Source organism: Solea senegalensis, linkage group LG20 (assembly GCF_019176455.1).
Source record: "Solea senegalensis isolate Sse05_10M linkage group LG20, IFAPA_SoseM_1, whole genome shotgun sequence".
NCBI lineage: Eukaryota > Metazoa > Chordata > Actinopteri > Pleuronectiformes > Soleidae > Solea > Solea senegalensis.
Window position 1 is genome coordinate 13,493,936 of NC_058039.1, and position 14,149 is coordinate 13,508,084.

The 14,149-nt window shown below is 37.9% G+C and overlaps 1 protein-coding gene across 1 annotated transcript; it reads right to left on the reverse strand.

Annotated features, from left to right (window-relative positions):
- Nucleotides 1-566: 566 nt before the first annotated feature.
- On the reverse strand, nt 567-12,788 carry lypla2 (lysophospholipase 2). Its single transcript, XM_044052395.1, has 10 exons — nt 11,595-12,788; nt 10,796-10,889; nt 8,765-8,796; nt 7,943-8,008; nt 7,016-7,060; nt 6,799-6,869; nt 6,260-6,333; nt 6,034-6,135; nt 5,410-5,580; nt 567-2,921 (listed from the first exon to the last, which is right to left on the reverse strand). Exons 2-10 carry the CDS (start codon nt 10,871-10,873, stop codon nt 2,871-2,873), a joined length of 690 nt encoding a protein of 229 aa, XP_043908330.1. The 5' UTR covers nt 10,874-10,889; nt 11,595-12,788; the 3' UTR covers nt 567-2,870.
- Between the last annotated feature and the right edge of the window lie 1,361 nt (nt 12,789-14,149).

Consider the following 14,149-nt stretch of genomic DNA (forward strand, 5'->3'; position numbering starts at 1 on the left):
TGGCAAATGGAACTATGCTCTGCCTTTGATGTTTGCTCCTTATTTATTTATGGGGAAATCTGCCTTTAATCCTTTCTCTTGAATCATTGCTAAGGGTGTTTTTTTCTTCATTTTATTAATTAATAAGAGAAGTTAGAGTTTATAATTCCTGTGAAATGGTTTGTCATAATATATAATTTATATGGGTAAAATGGTAGCACAAGGTTTGCAGTGATCCATTTGAAACAGGAAAAAACCTTCCTACAAATGACATTTTTCAAATAGATAAATGAAAAGTGAAGATTCCACAAAGATGTGTATCTTCGACTTTTTGTTTAATTTCACTTAAATCGCATTTGGTGTAGACACAAGTAGAGAAATCATTTACTATAGTGCCCATCTGCCCCCCCCCAAAAAAAAAATGTGTCTACAATTGTGAAAACAGTGGAAATAGACCTGATTTTAGTAGCAATTAACAATCTTTAAATTAAAGCCTACCTGTGTTTGCTGTGTCCTGTATATTCTAAACTTAAGTTTGAACTCTCTCCTTCACCAAATCTGTAAACATGAGTATAGAAAAAAAATGCTCAACTCAAGTCAATTTTTATTTTTCGGTCATTTAATTCGCATACAGGTGTTTAGGAAAGAAATTATTGTTAAGACCATCAGTCTCACCTCAGCAAGTTTTCTTAATGGTCATTATAATAAACAGGCACAAAAAGTAGGAGACGAGAACGGTGACGAAACACAACAAATAGCAAAATCAACAACAAAACAAAACAAAAAAGATTAAATCTACAACATACAACCCTGGATGAAAACACAAGACCGTGCAGCATCGTCACACTTAAGAACATTTTTCAAATAATTAAAAAGACGTAAAAGGTGTCAAAGGGTAAACTAAATACAGAGAAGCAAACAAAAACACCGGGCTGCATCTGAGATTTCGAGTGATGCTAGAAAATAAAAACCCACTCAAGGAGTTACAGACATTCATTAAATTGTTAACAACAATCAAAACTGATGTCTTTCCCCACTGTTTGTTTGTTTTAAAAATCTGGTTTAATAACAGCAGTACAGAACAGGAAATCACGAGGAGAGCAAAATTTACATTCACAAAGAAAAACGCGGAACACCTGATATATTTACGCTTATGCACACAGCACTCCTCAGTTACACTATGTCCAAGAAATACAAGCTTTTCATCATTTAATTTCTTCTTTGTTTGTAAAATCACCCCCAACACTTACATTGGATCTGCTTCTTGCCATAGCCCTCTCGGTGTGCAGCCTTTATTTATTTTATTTTATTTTTTAAATAAGCAATAGTTTTGGGTTTAACTTTAAATGTTTTCTATATGTTACATTAGTTGTTTACAGTAAATTGCCAAAGAGTAAGCTGATAAGGGAATATTTTCTTGTTTTCTTGTGGATAAATGTGTGTTAGTTTAAACTCAGGACTGCTTTGTTGGTGCGGAAGATCATATGGAGGAGGGAGGATTACATTACTGCAGTTTTAAAGAACGGAAACTATTGTTAAACAAATAGGTTTAATGAAGAGGAGGCTGTTCGTGGGGAGGGAATGTTTGATAAATGAAGCGTCAGTGGGAGAAATGACGTGCTGCCTATGTGAGGGTCTGCGACCACTTGGACTGATGCAACTCATTTCAAATATAAATTAACTGACAAGATCAGAGCTGAATAAAATAACTTAGGGTGACAAATGCAGCTGTTGATTATCTTTCTTTAATTTAACTTGGATTTTCTCCATATAATGACTCAACATGATTAATCACATTCATTAAAAAGTCATAAAAATGTTGGAAATATATTAAAAGAGGCGTTTGAAGAGAAAATATTAACATTTAAGGCCTGGACAGGCTGCAGTGCACTATTTTGGGGCAGTAGGTGGTGGAATGGAGTGAGTGATGTTGCTCCTGGACCAAATTTAACCACGTGACATTGACTCAGTTGTCACAAATAAGGGGTCAGGATCAGGAATTAGCATGTGCAGGGCTGTAAACATAAACTGCAGAAGCTAGCGTCATTAGTGGTTTGACAACAGCGATTGACAGAGTTTTCTTGAAAATGTTCTCAATTAAAGCTGCGGTCAGTGAAATCCTTGAGTTAATGTCTACATTTAAATAGCTCTATATTCTGACAGCTATCACATGTCTGATCTATATCATTGTAATGTGTTTCTGTTTTGTTATTGTTGTATTTCTAAAAACTAACCAAAACATATCACTGACTGCAGCTTTAACCTCACTAAATCTGTCTCTGCTATGCAGTTAAAAAGCACAAATATTTCCAGAACAATGCATCTTTTTACCGTTTCTAAGCCTTCTGTATCAAAGTTGCACTTAATGTTAACTCTTTAACTATTTTTCTGCATAGAAATTAACTGGAGGTGAAATCAATCTGCGGCTTGGTGTGTTCGCACACAGTAAATCACACACCACTGTTTAACCACTAAATGTCTTAAAAATGATCGGAGCGACGCCAAAGGTAAAATCACAGCAGTGGAAGTTCAAAAAGAAAATGAAGCTATGATGAAGCCAAAATTTGAGGCAAATTGGAGAATGACTCGGGTTACGGTAGAGGCGACAGACAGAGACTTTTATAAAACCAATGGAAATTTATCAGCGCTTTCTTCCTCCAAAAGGCTAAGACTTGTTAGTGCAAGCACTTGGCTATGAGTCTGCTGAAACTGATATAGACGACAAGCGCATGGTTGGATTAGCAGGGTGAAATCAACTTATTGTTATTACGTGTGTGTGTTTATGTGGAAGGGGTGGGGTGCTCATGGCTGTTTCCTTGGGGAGAATGGGAGATTAGGGGTGAAAGGTCAGTGTCTCAGGGAGGTTACAGTGGAGTTTAGATGAGGTGAGGTCAGATCCGGGGCAAATACTTCTCGACAAATTCCTTTACAGTCGCCATCTCCTGCAAGACAGAAGAAACGGTGTTGGTACAGCAACGAATTACAGACATTTTAGTGTATGTTTTGAAAAGACTTTATTTTACAGTCAGTTACTGCGTGCCTGACACTTGGGTAATAAAGTCAAAGGTACAAAACAACATGAGTCATCTAAGTCTAATCATCAAAATCTTATTAGTGAGGACTAAATTCTGTTGTATGAACTTGCATAAAATCCAGCTTCCTTTACATTAAAATAATGTTTTTGTTCCTAAAAAGCAGCAATGACCTGCAGCTTTGATTCAAAGTTTAGACCCACGTCTACTTCAAATGTATAATTGAATGGAATAGAAAAATAATCAGAATCTTCTTCCTTAGTTAATTGTGTGCAAATGGACCTGTGACTGCAGTGGTTATTTGTTTCCCTACAGTTCATGACAATTCCCATTAAAATGACATTAGCAACTCTAACAACAAAGGAGGGTATGGTGAAGGAACAGAAACACATCAGGGAAGAACCTTAAATATGTGGCTCCCCACACTGGGCCTTCATCAAACCCTCCAGAACAAGTCAGAATATCAGACAAGGTAGAAAACAGTAATAAATAGGGCAATATTTTTTTGGGAGTCTCTGAGAAAATTACACTTCAAATTCAAAACACTTAATCACCGAAACCTGATCATCCCAGAGACAAAACTCAGCAGTATAAACACAGCAGTGTGATTAATGCAGTCAAATGTAATGAGAATTGTCCTGAACTTCACACTGAGGAGACCAAACAATCACTGCATAAATACATGGCACAGCACAGAGGAGCCAGCTCATCTCAGCTGTAATGAGTATGTGCGTATGTATTCTGGCCAGGGACGACAATGAAAAAGGAATGAAAAGAAGCCATCACACAACTCTCAGCCATCTCCCTTAAAGGATCAACACTCACACAGAGAACAAAGGTGAACTCCAATACTCAAACAATAGTAGACTCTGTTTCTTAACGTGACCCCAATGACCCTGTTTAACACCTCGACTTAGGTGAAACTAATGGCGCTTTTCCACTACATAGTATCACCTCGGCAGGTCACGGCTCGACTCTAAACGTTTGGTTTTCCATTACTATAGTACCTCCTAGTACGTGGGCAGAGTCATCGCTGCACTGCTGCATGAAACTGCTGTGACTTTGTTTTATACACTCCTGATCAAAATTTTAAGACCAGTTGAAAAATTGTAAGAATTTACATTTTGCACTGTTGGATTTTAAGAAGGTTCTAAATTGTGCTTCAAAATGCAAAAAGAAGAAATCGGAGTGAGACAAAAGAAAAATTTGAGTAAGCAATTTATTGCAAACAACTGAAATAGGCTGTTCATCAGCTGATCAAAAGTTTAAGACCACAGCCTTTAAAAGCCTAAATCTTCGCAAAAAATGTGGATTCAGTGCCATTTTCTGTCAGGTATCCACACTGTCATGACCTCCTGATGACAAAGGCAAAAAAACTGTCTCTCTTTGAACGCAGTCGTGTTGTTGAGCTGCATCAACAAGGCCTCTACCAGCGTGCCATTGCTGCTGAAGTTGGACGCAGTAAGACAGTCATTTTAAACTTCTTAAAAAAATGTTTTCAGGGAACTGAATCATTAGAATCAGTTACTTATTAAGATTTGTTCACAAAATCGTTCAGTACTTCCTGCATGAACTGAAACACAGCGGAAAGGGTTGTGATACAGCAGACTCCTCCATTTAATATTGAGATTTTAGACATTGCTGTTGCTAAGTGTTGGAGATTAACGCATGTCCAGGATTTGCAAATCTTTTGAACTGATGTACAGTTTGGCATTGTTCAGTTTGATTCTCGTGTCGCCCCCATTGCGCTCATGCCTCTTCCAGTGCCAACACTGGGGTCTTCAACCTTTATCAACAGGAATGCTCCCCCAAGTTGGGTTTCCAAATCTGAAAGCCTGAGCAACCTCAGCAATCTTGACATGGGATTCCACCTCTGTTTTTACTGTTAGTTGCACCTCTGTCATATTAGTTTCACAGTAAAACATTGTTATATACATAGAACTATTCAATATTTATCCGAGGAAATTAAACTTCAGTGTGCGTGTGCAAAATACAGTGTAGAGCATTTTTATTGACTGATATTGCTAATAACAGTTGACTTGTTTCTAACGTCCGATGTTATTAAACTCAGAACATTTTTCCACTAGTTAGTCAGAATTGAATAAGCCTAAAACATATACTAACAATATCATATCATATGGTGTGGAGTGGCTCAGTGGTTAAGACCGGTACCCTGTGTGCGAAAGACATCATGGTCGCAATGGTCGCAAGTTCGACTCCACCCCTGGCTGATTGTACTCAATTCCATTGTAAGTCGCTTTGGATAAAAGCGTCTGCTAAATGACATGTAATGTAATCATAGTGGATCTGCACGGATGTTCTATTTGCTGAGGAAAAATACCAAAAGGAAAACACACATAACAAACATATCAATGCAGAGCAGACTGTGTTTTTGTACCTGAGGACAGGAGCAGTGAGAGAGCCCCGGGTAGGTATTAAAGGTGATCAAATGAGGATTAACTATAGATTTGAGTTTCGCTGCCGTCATGGCTCCAAATTGCATGGGGATCATGTCGTCCATCTCACCGTGGCACTGCAGGATCGGCAGGTTCTTGCTGCCGCTCGATCCCTGTGGGACACAGATGGCAGACTTCCCATTTGAAAAGTGAAGCAGTGGATAGCTACGAGGGGACGACTCCACTTGTTACAAAAACAACTCTATGGGAAAATTAGCTCTTAGTTCTCACATCTTTCATGTCAGTTTGCACTTTTTGAGGGGATTAATTGTCTCAATCACTAGTTTCAGGCCTTCTTTAATAGAACATGAATCTACATCATAAATTATGCTCCAATATTGAGGTAAATAGATGATAAATTACCGCACATATGAGTGCAAACAAGTGTGACTGACAGTTGAGATTGGCTGCAGGTGATACTGTGAACTTCTGGTTTCAAAAACTGACATGGCAGCGGTCAAAATCTCGAGGCTTCAACCGGAAGACTACATCCACTTTTATAGACTATGTCCATTGTCAGCAGAAGATGAAATTAGCACAAGTTTGAACTGAATCTGTTACATTACCAATGGGAAACTGCTGTGAAGTGGAAGCCAGCAACTGAGTGCGACAACACCAGCCAACTGATGCTGGCAGGTCAAAGCGGTGTACAAGGACAGCGCGCCACCCTGAGGAGGAATGGAGGAAGCAAACAGAGAGATCGGGGGAGAAAGTGAGAAGAGTAAAACACATTTCCAAACATTGTGTCAGTGAATATGATTTTCAGCAAACACAAAGCAACACAAAGCATACCTGAGAGAAGCCGCCGAGAATTATGCGGTGTGGTGGAATCCCATTTTTAGCCTCATGTTCGATGATGGCCTTGACTGGAAGAAGACGAAAAAGAGAAAGACCGAGTCAGTCTAGCGTTTCACTCATGTGCACATGATCTCATATTCCATTCCAGGAACAATATCTCCACAGAAGTACAATTCAGGCTTAATGGATCAGTGTGATGAATAGAATAGATCGAACATTAAATAGCCGTCTCACTGGTTTTCCTGTCACTTTTAAAATCTACTCTGATCACTTGGTGAAGTTTCAGGTGCTAAATAAATCTCTATATTGAAAGCATGATATGAGTGGACAGGGATGGAAGATTGAGGGCATTCAATCTTCATATGCAAAACTAGGCTGCTTTGTGTGGCTTTTGTGTCTTCTTATCTCAGTCTTTATTTTCTTTTAATTCTTGGGGTGTACTACAGCATATACTGACTGTGTCTGGCTCAGACAAAGAATACAGCACGCTGAATGAGAGTCACATCAGTGGCATTTAAAAACACTAAACTCACTGTTTTCTGCTGCCTTCTTGATTCCAGATTCATCCTCTGGGGATTCGGGGGTGAGACCCATGAGGTCAAACCTGCACACATACAGAGGCAAGCGTTTCAAAGAAATCAATAGATACAATCACAGTATTGTTGACGGCAATATGCGAGCCCATTGTGGTTTCCAAGGAAACAATGGCATCTAGTGTTGCGCTTCAAGGCAGTTTTCACGCCAACTCACCAAGCAGGCATCATGTTCCTGCAGAGAGTGACTGGGATTCTGGGCCTGGGAAGAAGAAAATGGAGGAAGTGAAATAAAAAAGATAATCAGCACATGACATCACCAGAAGCCATGAATCAAATGTAGCACGTCATTTAGAGATTTTTCACATTCCATACAATTTTTGCTTGGTTAAAAACAAGATTTTCACAGAATTATTGCTGCAAATTGTATAAAATTATAAGAAAATATTCAGGTGCTTCATTAAAAACATATTACCGATTTCAAAGTAGTTACATTAAGGCACTTTTTATTCAACATGACCACACAGTGCAACTGTCGTAGGAGATCCAGTCTGGATACGCGGCAGACATTTTAAAGTAATGCACACGTTGTCCAGTAGGGGGTGTTTGCTCAACAGAGGTAGATAACAGTGATGTTGTGGTGACAATGGTGGACAGTAACAAACTAAACCATCCCAGATCGAAACAGTCACAATACACCAAAGCATCTCAAAAATATCATGTGGACATATAAGTGACACATGTGACAAATAACAAACAAAACTACAGACCCACTGTTAACTTAGTTGTTGGTTTTATCAAAGCAAAGAGCTTGTGGCCACCTGAGACTATCATCGTCAAGTCATGTGATTGTGAGTATTGCGAGATTTATGCAGACACTACAGGAAATGGCATGTACTAAACGATCAATCTCAGGATTTTATGAATAGTATTAGGATCTTCCAAAATAAAAATCTATATGAATCGGAAAATGTATCTTTTTAACACGGTATTTTACCAGAAAGATTTTAAGATAATCTGTTTACAGGTCAGGTTTATTCCACTCCAAACACGCATGCGCACACACACAGATGTGATTAATTATCCTCCCTGTTGACAAGTGATGGTTTTACAGGCATGAATTACAAGTAAAAGAAAGACTCACGCGTGGGGGCAGATAAACTTCACATGAGGCAGCTGGATCCCTCTCAGACACTCTGCCCACCCATGCCTGACAGAAAACAAAGAGAAAACAGCTCAGTTTGTTTTAATCCAGTTTCAAATACAGTGTATGAAAATCAATGTTGCTTGTAAGGTTCTTGAGGTGTAATTATGCACTTAAAACATAAAACACGAGGTTGAGTGGAGAAGTTGGCTTTGAGTGCCGATTGGAGAGCCTTCGTCAAACCAGTGGTTGTTGGCACTGTCAGTTTACGGTTTATTATGGAATTACACAACATGTGTACCACATTTAAACCCCATGCACCTCAAAAGGACGGAGGGGGGAGTGAATATTTAATAAAACAAAAAACTGTAAAAGTAACCAGGGTTGAATTTAGGAATTTAAATTATGTGAGGGTCACTTGTAGGGCTCAAACAATTACCCAAATAATAGATTATTAATTGTTTACCAATTTAAACGTCAACTATTTAGATAATGGATTAATTAGGTTGAAAGTTTTCTGATTTTTCAGCTCAAATGTGAATATTTTCTGGTTTCTATGTTTTATATAACAAAGGATCCATTCAAATGGATTCATTTGGTTTGTGAACAAAACAAGATTTGAGAATATCATCATTCCATTGATTAAGCAAATAATCTTGCCTAAATCCAATATATTGTTTTCAAAATACATAGAATTTATAGATTTTCAAATTCAAAACCCTCACAGAATCGGAGACAGACTAATTACTTGTGTGAATTCTCCCCCTTACTTTATGGCCTGGTTCCTGATATACAGTACAATCGTATGATTTATTTACTCACCCGGAGTCTCCCAACCCATGAAGGAAGATCACCTGTAACATAAACACAGTGATCAGGACTTTCTGTTCCCAGAATTTAAATAATACTACATTCCATATTTGAATCAGGGTTCCCACACCTAGGTTGACATCAAATTCAAGGACTTTTCAGGACAAATTCCCTCAAATTCAAGGACTCATTGTGCCGACACAGCTTAAGATGGAAGGGCAACTTGTAAGAGCCGCTTCGACCATGGCGTCCACTCTTATTGATTTGCAGTACACTCTGCATCTGGACAAGTGATTGTCCTTGGGATCTTGGTCAAAGTCAGTCTTTGTCATTTTCTTTGGTGAGACAGATCTTTGAATTTGCATTCCCCAGATATCCCGTCATCATTTGCTCTCTCTCGCTTAACTTTATCCGCTCATTGTTCTGCGTGGAATCTCACATCAACGGCGGAGAGAGACAGTGGGCAGTGTCCACAACACCGCAAGTAATTATGACTCAATGTTTTGTCTATGTACATTAAGCTATGCAGTGCGCATGAAACAGTAGGTGGCGTCGTAAAAAACAAGGGCACATCAGTAGCGGGAGACATTAGCCTAAATATCAACTTAACTTCTTTCTTTCATTGACACATGTCTATTTAACCCTCTTCCATGAGCCTTAAATTGTTTTTCAAATTCACAAACTTCTAAGGACTTCAACGACCCGTGGGAACCCTGTCATATTTATTAAGACACTTCATGCTTAAATTATTTCCAACTGTGTTAAGTCACACTGGAAGTGAGACATCTGTGATCTCCACCAAGTATAAATACACCATGTTAAATCCTATTTTCCTCTTTGCTGAAAAATAAAACAAAGCATTGTTCAGATTTTAAGGCTGTTTACCAAACACCGCATCTTCCTTTGTGTACAGAATGTGTTGCAAGTGTGCCTTCTAGTTTCAAAACAAAGAAACACAGGTGCCAATCTCTCTTTCTTGCCAAGATAATTCCTCACTGCCTGTTCCCGCATACGCAGTTCCCCACAGAGACACCATGAAAGGCAATAACAACCGTTCAAAAAAAAGCTGCCATTTTGCTGTGAGTTGGCCCGAAACCAAAGCTTCGACTGAGTCGGCAGAGATCAAAACATGTTTCTGCCGTGTAGAGTTTAAGATGAGGCTCAGAGCTGAAGTAGTGACAGTCTGCTTTGATCCTGCTCTACAGCAGATCTCTGCACACAACCTGAACACAGCTTGATAAAAAAGATGTGTTTAATTTTTTACACTCAGACTCAGCTGAGCTTCTACACAGTGTGTCTGCAGGGCTGTACATCACTTGTTACATCTACTGCTCCAGTGTGGCTACAGGCACAGATCTGAATCTGTAGCCACACCTATAGGCCGGAGGAGGAGTTACAGGTGTGACACCACAGCTATACAAATATACCATGCCACAGACAATTATATAAACAAGTTCAGTATCAACGATTATTTGATTTTATTAAAATAAACATATCTATGTTATGGAAATTCTACACACAATTCAAATGCATTAATGCATATTAATCTGTATGACTACGGTCTACTGAGTTGCAGCTACAGGTGTAGCTAGAGCCGAGGCACAGCTAGATGTGAAGCTAAACTAAAACCCAAAAAGTTGAAAAATATATTGTTTATGAAAGTTGAAATGTGCCTTTGGCTTCAAAAAGTAGTTTAAAAAAACAAGACATTCACAAAATAACACATCATACACCCACAGGCATCAATAAGCATGGCTCCATGTTCATGATACACTGGTTTCCAGCTGAAAAAAAGGTGGTTTAAGGGTTTAGTTACACTTTAACAAGTTCCTCACTGTGGTGGAAATACTGTGTGTCTTGACTGTCTAATTGTTCTCCCCTGCTTGTCCGAGGCCACCCGGCATATTTATACAAATGACAGGTTGAGTTCATGATTTGCATTTCATTACCATGCCATGGTTTGACAGAGAGAGAGATTTGACTGCTGCACTAGAATCTTCAAGCATGATCATCAACAACATCAAAGTTACTTGTGCCACTCACCGCCGCGGTCTCCTTCTCCGTCGCGGACACCGTCTCGGCCTCGGTGAGCAGCGGCACAGACATGTTGTTGCCACACATACACTGTTAAGAGGTGCTGGAGACAGAGCGAGGACGGGACAGAGCAGGCCAGAGGTCAGCTGAGTGCACATGTACTACTGTATAATACAGACAGATGGCTACTGGTTATGAAAACATGACCTCTTTAGAAGAGGGTGGTAAAAGGTTCAAAAAAGGTTAGGGCTGAACAATTAATCAAAATTTTAATGAAATACAGCTTACTGCAATTTTCAAATCACAGGAGGCGCATTATATGTCAAAGCCTAAATGTGTGTCAAAATATAATTTTAGATACATTTTTGTCTTGATCAACACACGTTATTCTACAGACTGAACATTTTTGTTTCTCACAGATCTGCACAAATATCACACAATAATAATTTTACATGTTTTTCCGAATAAAAATGAGAATAATGATGTAAAAATTCCCATTCAATATTACTGTCAAAATAATCGCAATGAGTTATTTATTCAAAATCATTCAGCCCTAGTCTCAATCAATCTTATTTATCTCAATTAATCGATAACTCAAAAGGGGAGGAAATGGTAAAATTACTCTTTTATAAATCCACAAACCAAAAATAATCACTGTCAGCGGAATAGTAAAACTAGTAAATATTCTCATTATTTTTTTGAAATAACTTACTCAAACTGATTCATTATTTAAATTATTGATTAATTGATTAATCACTGCTATTTCCAATTAATGAATATTGATAATTAATTGCGATAAACTCCTTACTGGAGATCTGGCTGTTTATCTTCATGTTTTAAAACTGTCTTTGATGTGGGACACACAGATTGAGTGTGCTGCAAATTTAGAAAAAACAGCAACATCTGAAACACAAAGGATTATGTGAAAACCCTGACAGGGATTAAAACTCCACAGGTAGAAGCTTTTGTTGCTTTTTTGGCACAGGACAATTTTCCAACTGGAGAACAGGGAAGGGGACGAGACATGGTCCAAAGGCTGGAGGGGAAAACATTAATGAGTAATAGCTAAATTATAACAGAGCCTGTTAAAGAAACAGGAAATAGACCTGTATAATGATTTTGAAATTACAAACTGTGTCACAAGGTCTACAGCTGAAAAAGCTATTGTTGTATTGCTGTTTCACACTTTTAAAATCTCACGTCCTACATCATTGCAAGACGTGCACTTGCTGACATCAAATTTTAATGTGATGTACAATTGAACTAAATCCTGGAATTGTGCATGGAACAGGGCCACACAGGTACTGTGACTGAAGGCAGACACCATGGGAGAAGTGAAATGACAAAAATAAATGAAAATTGAAGAGGAGTGCAAGAACAATCTGTTCCAACAAGTAGAACACGCTCTCTAAAAGCTAGGCCGTATTTTGTTCCCACCTAATTCACAATGACCCAAGACTCAGAGTACCGACATAAAACACTGTGTGGGTTTTTTTTCCCTCACTCTCTACATTTCTAAAGGCTGGTAGTTAAAAATAATGCCAGGCTGCATTCAAGTATTTAGTCCAATTCAGTGTGAAAAAAGAGAGAAAAGAAACAGGGCAAGTTAATTTAGCACTTCATACAGTTCACATTTTCTAGGTTATAAATGGATCTTACCCATAGCAACTAATACACTGACTGTTCGCAATAAACTTTTATAATCAATTCAATTAACCATGGTGAAAACAATTGACAAAAACTGCAAAAAATTATTTTTCCAATAAGATCTAGCTGCACTCCACAGTTCGAAGTTCCCTATCACATTTCATGTCCAAAATCACAGTTCCACAAAACAATTACCCATAGTAATGAATGGGGGGAGCAGAGATCAAAGGCAGATGAAATTCAACAGATGCCACAGTAAACCTCAGACTTGGTAGATCATGAAGTTCAAAGGAGATGATGATAATGCAGCTTTGATTTGGTTAATTTCATCAATTACTACAGTGGCTTTGTGGATTCCAACTGTCAAAATCACTCAAAAGTCATACTATAGTATGTCGTCCAAAATCACTCAAAAAGTCATACTATATTATGTGTCAAAATGACAAGTCATATACTATAATATGTCGTCCAAAATCATTAAAAAAAGTCATACTATAATATGCTGTCCAAAATGCCACCAAATAGTCATATTATATTATGTCGTCAAAATCACTCAGAAAAGTCATACTATAGTATGTCGTCCAATATCACTCAAAATAGTCATACTATAGTATGTTGTCCAAAATCACTCAGAAAAGTCATACTATAGTGTGTTGTCCAAAATCTCACAAAAAAGTCATATGTTGTCCAATGATAGTTTATCATTTCGTCAAAAATCACACCAAATCGTCATAGTTTAGTACGTCGTCCTAAAAAGTCATAGATTGGTATGTCGTCAAAAATCGTGTTGAGAAGTTGACAAAACACAGCTCCAGGAGGCTTTTTCATGGATAAATAAAGAATTTCCTTGTCCATCGCTCAAAAAGTCACCATAAAGTCATAGTTAAATATGTCGTCTAAAAAGTCACCAAAATGTCTTAGTATAGTAAGGTGTCCAGAATTACATAGGTACAGTTAAATATTATATAACTTAATATTTAAACTATAAGTAAGTAAAATTGAATTGAATTGAATTGAATGCCATTATTGTCATTATACAGCAGTACAATGAAATTGGAGCATCATCAACATCAGCGCAAAAGAAAGTCAGTGTAAAGAAGAAAAAAAAGAAGAAATATAGAGCCCAGTAATAGAAGTGAAATAAAAGTAAAGGTAAAGTGCACTAGTCTGGGAGTTAAATATATAAATAATAATAAATAGTATCACATATTGCACATGGTGGTCTGGATAAACAGATTTATGATGTTAGTGCATATGGCTGTTCAGGATGGTTATTGCTTTGGGGAAGAAACTATTTCTGAATTTGTTTGTACGAGACTTAATACATTTGTAGCGCCTTCCTGAAGGCAGCAGGTCAAACAGCTCAGAGCCAGGGTGGGAGCTGTCCCTACTGATTACTTGGCTCTATTATTGTTAAATCACAGTAATATATGGCATAGCTGTGACATTATTGTAAAAAATAGTATTTGTACAGGAAATTGCGACAACATTACATTAATGTCAGCTTTTAATTTGCGTTTATTTACTGTAAAATGACACAATAACTGGACATTTGTCATTTCCTGTGAACATAGAGTGAAATATTTTAGCGTGCCTGTGATTTTAAAGGGAGAAATCCCTGTTTTTGAGACACAATAAACTGCTGCTTCTCCTGAAACATTAGCCACAGCTTGTTTCATATTCCTTCAGTGAAATATAAGTGTGGCTGTGAAGAAG

What these genes read in the sequence shown, in the direction of transcription:
- lypla2 (XM_044052395.1), bottom strand. Translation starts at nt 10,873, where the DNA reads ATGTGTGGCAACAACATGTCTGTGCCGCTGCTCACCGAGGCCGAGACG. An exon ending in CAAGAAGGCAGCAGAAAACA is followed by an intron (nt 6,334 to 6,798) that starts GTGAGTTTAGTG and finishes GTCTTCTTCCAG; the next exon opens with TCAAGGCCATCATCGAACAT. An exon ending in TTCTCGGCGGCTTCTCTCAG is followed by an intron (nt 6,136 to 6,259) that starts GTATGCTTTGTG and finishes ATTCCTCCTCAG; the next exon opens with GGTGGCGCGCTGTCCTTGTA.